This window comes from Corvus brachyrhynchos, unplaced genomic scaffold (assembly GCF_000691975.1).
Source record: "Corvus brachyrhynchos isolate BGI_N302 unplaced genomic scaffold, ASM69197v1 scaffold130, whole genome shotgun sequence".
Classification (NCBI taxonomy): domain Eukaryota; kingdom Metazoa; phylum Chordata; class Aves; order Passeriformes; family Corvidae; genus Corvus; species Corvus brachyrhynchos.
In genome coordinates this window covers 862,630-869,093 of record NW_008236193.1, presented here as the reverse complement: position 1 = coordinate 869,093, position 6,464 = coordinate 862,630, and the positions used below count along the sequence as shown (strand labels likewise).

At 61.2% G+C, this 6,464-nt stretch overlaps 1 protein-coding gene across 1 annotated transcript in view; it reads right to left on the bottom strand.

Moving 5' to 3' along the window:
- LOC103620810 (unconventional myosin-Vb-like) overlaps positions 1-6,464 on the bottom strand; it is a 21,043-nt gene that overhangs the window by 2,119 nt on the left and 12,460 nt on the right. Inside the window, 18 exon segments of the mRNA XM_017738968.1 lie at positions 114-171; positions 303-413; positions 416-479; positions 560-791; positions 794-835; positions 937-958; positions 1,038-1,215; positions 1,744-1,838; positions 1,941-2,277; positions 2,280-2,404; positions 2,555-2,745; positions 2,872-2,885; positions 2,887-2,963; positions 3,078-3,266; positions 3,952-4,147; positions 4,219-4,419; positions 5,085-5,302; positions 5,506-5,599. Of these exon segments, the coding sequence (XP_017594457.1) occupies positions 114-171; positions 303-413; positions 416-479; positions 560-791; positions 794-835; positions 937-958; positions 1,038-1,215; positions 1,744-1,838; positions 1,941-2,277; positions 2,280-2,404; positions 2,555-2,745; positions 2,872-2,885; positions 2,887-2,963; positions 3,078-3,266; positions 3,952-4,147; positions 4,219-4,419; positions 5,085-5,302; positions 5,506-5,599 (2,444 nt within the window).

The following is a 6,464-nucleotide window of genomic DNA, read 5'->3' as shown; positions in this document are numbered from 1 at the left end:
ACCAGGAGCTGGACTGTACTGGTCCTGCAGCCGCCTCTGTGGGGACAGTGGTCACATCAGGACTGCCCCAGCGTGGGGGTGTCCATGCAGGGCAGCCCCCGGGCCCCGCTCACCTCCACGCTGCTGCTGAAGCCCCACGGCCGGGGTGTACGCCCGGAGGAGCTTCACAACCTGCACGAGAGGGGGGGGACGTCAACAGGGCAGGGCTGGGCACATCCTGGCATTTCTGGGCACAGCCTGGTCCCAGGAGCCCCAGGGTAAGGTGGATGCCCAGCAGGCAAGAGCTCCAACCCTCCCAGTACCTGCTGGGGCGTCAGCACCGTGCAGAGGCTGCACAGAGCTCCGGCATCCTCTTCTGTCACCTTCTTCCCCTGCAGCAGCTGGGCAGGCTGGACCAGGGGCTCCAGCTCCTCACAGAGCTCCTGCTCTGCTGCAGCCCCTGCGCCCACAGCCACTGCTCCACCCGGCTGGTGTTGTACCTGCCAGGGACACGGCTCAGGGCAGGGCATGGGCCACCTCCTGCCACCCCCAGGGACACGTGCCCCACTCGGGGACTGACCTGAGCTGGATGCCACAGCTCCACGAGCAGGCGTCCTTCCTCAGGAGCAGGCAGTTGAGGGTGGTGCCACTGATGAGGAAGGGGAGCTGGCACAGGGCCTGGTGGCCCACTCTGGGGGCCAGCCCATGGCGGTCCAGAGTGGCGTGGAAAGAGCCCAGGCACTGCAGCAGCTCGGACAGGGAGTGGGCAGGGGCTGAGGCTGAGGAGGAGCAGTGATGGCCAGGGGTCAGGGGGAGGACAAGCCCTGGATGGGCTCGCTCTCCAGCATGGCAGCAACTAAAGGGTACAAAAAGCTCATCGCAGAGGCTCACAAACCCTGGGTGGTGCCTCAAGCAGCCAGGCTCTGCTCTGGTGCTCTGTGTCCCAGCTGGGGGTACAGCAGGGCTCCCACATCGCTCCCTAAGGAGTCACTGCAGCTCATCCCACGGCAAGGAAGGGGTCAGCCCCAAACCCACTCCTGTCCCCCAGCCCCTCTTACCCAGTTCTGCTTCTCGAGCTGCAGCACGTGGTACTGCAGCCCCTCCTGGCCCTGCAGCTCCTGGCTCAGGCCTGCCTGCTGCTGGCTCAGCTGCTTCAGGGAGCAGATGTCGAGGTGCAGCCCCTGGACCTCCTCTTCGTTCTGCTGCTTCTCCTCCCTCAGCTGGCTCACCAGCAGCCTGCACACCAGCACAGGGAAACTGAGGCACTACAGCCCCACCCCAGCCCTTGGGAGGCTGCCGAGGAGGCAGAACTGCAGAAGCAGCAGCTGCTTTCCCCCCAGAAGCTGCAGAACTGGGGTTCATCCCCTGCCCAGGCACCCTGAGGCAGCACAGCCCCAGCCTTTCCCCTCTGAGCACGGAGCACATGTGGCACAGCCCAGGAACGGGCTCCACCAGCGCTCAGGAGGTTCTTGTGGAGTCCAGGACATCCCACCTGCTCACAGAGCTGCTCTGAGCACGGTGGGATGCCCCAGCCCGATCCAGGAAAACACAGCTGGGTAGGGCGGATGGAAGGGGAGTCAGGGGTGCCCCACTCCCAGCTGGGTGCCTGCCTCTCACGAGGGAGGATGGGGCTGCTCCAAAGAGGATTTGCAGCTGCTCAGCACCACAAGCCGGGCCACAGCTGGTTAAACACCAGGAAAAGCCCCACCAGCAGCATGGGGGAGCCAGCCTCAGCTGAGACCATCTCCCTGGGAGCACACTCACCTGTTGGCAACCTGCACTGCATCGTAGGCATATCTCAGGTCATCGCCCACCACCTGCCCTGAGCTCCTGCCCGGTCCCGGCATCTCCGCTGTGTTCTGTGCAGGGGAAAACGGGGTGAGACCAGTCCAGACCCAGCCCTGCCAGCGTGGACACAGCCTGGACCCAGCCCTGCTCATGGCATCGGGGCAGCAGCTCACCCTGCACTTGAGGAGTTCCAAGCATTTCTTCTCCTCCAGCTGCAATGAGCCCTTGAACCTCGGCAGCTCCTCCCAGGTCCGAGCCAGCTCCTCCTTGGGGAGGAGATACGACTTCTCCAAGGGGTCCTGGCTCCCCACACCACTCAGGGTCTCACTACCAGGCTGTGGCTCCTCCAGCCCCTGTGCAGAGACAGGGCTTGAAAGACCAGCCAGTGAATCCTGGGGATAGCCCTCCCGAGGGGACCAGCCCCCAGCCAGCTGCCTTGGGGCACATCTGTCCCCACAGCCAAGGGAAGGCACAGCCCACTTGTCACCCACACCACACTGTCCCCAGTGTCCCCACTGGCCTCAGCCTGCAGGTCAGAGCCGTCTCTCAAGGGAGCCGTGGACACAGAGGAGGACAAGAAGCTGCTCTCGGAGCCCTGGAAGCTCTCTGAGGAAGGGGATCGTCTCCAGGTGCTTTGCTAAGTGGGGAAGAGAAGGACGAGGTTGATCCTCTGCTGCCACATCCCCTGGAGGAGTGACAGCCTCGGGAGGGCACCTGGGCTGGGGACCCCCAGCAGATGAACTGGGGAATACACTTCTCCCAGAGCAGAGCAGCCAGCACTGCCCACTCCGCATGAGGAGCCAGGGAAGGGGTTGCCCGGAGGCTCCCATTTCCGGGCCGGGCCCTCACCCTGTGGAAGGGTCTCATAGTCCTGCTCCAGGTGGGCGTATTCCTGCTCCAGGCTCCGGTAGCGCTCCTGCTCCTCCTCCAGCTCCCACAGCAGCCCCTGGCTCTCCCGTGCCATTTGCTGGTGCAGCTCTGTGGGGACGGACACAGAGGGGAGTGGGGACAACCACGCCGTGACCCCTCGGAGAGGGGATGTGCCTCTGCCTGCAGGACCTGCTCCTACCCCGGGCGATGAGGGGGTCAGAGCACCCCTTTTACCTTCCAGATCCTGACTGCTCCAACGTGTGCTGGATCAGGGCATCTCTCTCCTCCCCCAGCTGCAGCTGCACAGCCTCCATCTCCACCAAGCGCTGCGGGAAGGCAGAAGGGAGGTACAGCCTGAGCCCTGCCCAGTGGACTCCCACTGCATGTTCCCAGGAGAGCCCTGTGGAGCCCCAGAGGAGCAGGAGCATCCCCCAACAGACCTCCCTAAGCTCCTCGACCTCCAGGCCCAGGCAGCTGTGCCTCTCCAGCTGCTCCAGCTGCTCGACCTGGGCACTGCCAGCTGTGTCCTCCTGCAGCCACCAGAACTCATCCTGCAGGCGCTGCAGCTCCTCAGCATGGGCAGCCCTGAGCCCTGAGAGCTGCTCCACCAGCTGCTGCTTCTCCTGGGCCTGGGGCGAGGGACAGAGCATCAGGCAGGGCTGGGAACAGGGGCAGGGTCAGGAACAGGGGCAGGGACACATCCCCACGTGTCACAGCACTGAGAGCCCCGTGCACTCAGGCTGCCCCTCTGTAATGAGACCCCATTTCCCATCATCTCCTTGGAGCCCTGAGCCATAGAATCCTCCCCCTCCAGAGCTCAGGCCTTGGGAGAGCAGCTGTCCCTGACCTGCCACCCCCATGGGCTCTAAAGCCATGGCAAAGCTCACATGTGGGTCCCTTCCCCGCCACCAGGCTGGTCCTCACAGCGGGATTACCCTGCCCTGTTTCCTCCAACTCCCAGACAGGATCACACCACCTCCCTCGTCCTCCAGAGACACCCCCAGAACTGGAGCAGCCACAGTCAGAGCAGAGAAACCCAGATGGTGAAAAGGGATGCTGCCAGCAGCAGAGTGGAACATGTCACACCAGGACTGTCCCCAGCACTTGACACTGCTGTGAGGCTGCACCCAAGGGAGTGCCCCACCCGTCCCAAGGAGCACAGAAACCTGGGAACAAAACCCAGAGGCACCGCTTCTCCTGGGGACCCACGTCAGGCAATCAGCTCCTGCCCCAGGCCCAGGACACAGCTGGGCCAGGGCCAGGTAAGAGGTGGTCAGCACAAAACCCTGCCCCTGGGACCCCCCTGGGACCCACCTGCTTGTCCAGCCTGCACTGCAGCTGGATCACCTTGCTCTCCATGCCCTTGTGCAGCTGCTTGTAGTGCCTGACCGAGCGCACCTTGAGCCGCAGCCGGCTCAGCTCCCGTCGCACCCGGGCCCGGCGGCAGCAGCTCTGCAGGAGCAGCACAGCCTTGCACACGTGGCCATAGCACCTCCGGGCCAGCCAGCCTCTGGATCAGCACGGCCTGGTGGTGCCACACCACCCGCAGGGGCAGAGACAGGGCGGTGGCACCACCGGCACCCCCGGAGGGGAGCCAGGCACCCCCCGCCCTGCTGGGCTCCCACCTCTCGGTACCGGCACCGGGCAAACGGGCCCCGCGCGAAGGCCTGGATGGTGACGGCGGCCTGGCGCAGGTGCAGGAACGAGCGTCGGGCCAGGACCATCCTCAGGGTCTTCTGCAGCACCATGGCAGCCCTGGTCCTCCGCAGCATCCTCACAAACCTGTGGGGATGGCAGGGAGCTGGGCAGGGAGCCAAGAGGGGGAACAGGGAGCTGGGCAGGAGGTGGCAGAGCCTGGAGGGGGGACAGAGCTGTGTAGATACAAAAATGCTGCTAGCAAGGATTTTCTTGCCATTTTCTAAGTCCGTGAGAGACTTTTCTCTCACGCAGAAGCGGTAGCAGAGTTCTGTAAACAACCAAACACCTGCAACCTTGAAAAGTCTTGTTTATGGTATACTAGAAAAATATTTTGATAATGGATGGTTTATTTGGCCAATCACCCCAAGGGGTGGCTGATCCTTTGTCCAATTAGAATATGAAGAAAAAAGTCTATAAAAGAGTTTGTAAAAGAATTAAATAAATCAATCTTGCTGCACAATTCCTGCCTGCTGGATCTTCTCTCCTCCTCCTCCCTATGGCTGCGGGACATGGTGATATACCCTAGGGCTCAGGCCAGCGGTAATAGAGCTGAGCAAGGGGTGGCAGAGCCTAGACAGGAGGTGGCAGAGCCTATAGAGGAAACAGAGCTGAGCAAGGGGTGGCAGAGCCCAGAGAAGGGACAGCAAAGCCTGAAAGAGAGGGCAGAGAGCAGGGCAAGGGGGGGCTCCTTAGGCAGAGGGAGGACAAAGCCCTGGGCAGGGGGTGGCAGAGCCTGCGCCCCACCCCACGGGGACACCCGTGTCAGAGCCCAGCCCAGAGCCGGCAGCGCTGCCGTCTGTCCCCAGCCGTGTCCCCGCTCCGCTGCGGGCACAGCGCGGCCCCGGCGGTGCCGCTGGAGCTGGGTGCAGGCTGCCCGCGGGCTCCGGACACGCAGCTCCTCCAGCACGGACACCTGGCCAGCCCGGAAAAACACCTTGGTCTGCCCATACTCGTACCTGCTGGGGTCCTGCAGCAAAGGGAGAGTCAGTCCCAGGACAGAGCACTGCCCAGGCTCCTCCAGGAGGGATCCTTCCCATCCCGCCTCCCTCGAGGCGGAGCTCATCCCCAGCTCACCCATTTCTGTGCCTCAGTGGGCACCAAAACACGGGGAAAAGCACCTGCAAGGGACACTCTGGTATCACAGCTGCATCCCCAAAGCAGGACCCTTACTTGAAGCAGTCTCCCAAGGGCAGTGCTGCAGATCTGCTTCACGATGGTGCCCTTCAGTGCTGAGGCCAACAGCAGGTCTGCAGCCTTCACAGACCTTCATTTGGACATGGGTAACTTCTACTCGTGAGAAAAGCCCGTGAGAAGAAAAGCAGTTAGTTTTTATCCATGAGGATATAGTATAAACAGAAGCATGAAAGTTAAAAAACAGGAGAAAAACAGCAACATATCCACACCTGTTATTTTTCTGAATGCTTGAATGCTCATGCTACAGGTAGCCAATGACTATATGTTTTAGTTGATAGTAGCCCGTAAGTCTATTGTAGTAGTTTAGCACCCAATGAATCTGTAACACAAATGACAACATACAAAAAGTGTACAAAAGGGGCTGCTTTGTTTAATAAAAGCCTCTTCTGCACTTTATGCGAGGCACTGTCCGCGCGTGTCGTGACTGCCCCAACATCGACACCCGGTGCGGCGTGCGAGGAACTGCAAGAAAATTGAGCGCCGGGAGAGAGCGGAGGGGACGGAGCTCTGCAGCCAAAGAGCACTGGGGAGAAGTGCCAAAAGCCTTGGGACGACTAGGTAGGCTACAGGGAGAAGTGCCAAAAGCCTTGGGACGACTAGGTCCCAAGGGGGACCATGGGGAATCAAATATCCCAAGAAGAAAAAGCTACAGTAAATGTATGGACGCTCATGCTAAACAAACGAGGCATTAAGTACGATAAACAAGTGCTAAAAACTTTATTGCTGTGGGTGCCTTTAAGGTGGCAACCTGGGAAAAAGCTGGACTGCGAATTCTTGATTTCGCTTCCCGGGGTGATGAGGCTGCAAAAACTCGGCTCACAACCTGGAGGGCGGTGTTGGAGACTTTAAAAGCGGTAGAAAAGGAACGGGACTTAGAACCGAGGGACCCCGCGGATGCGGAGGATAAAGCGAAGGCGCAGAAGAGACAGGAGGGA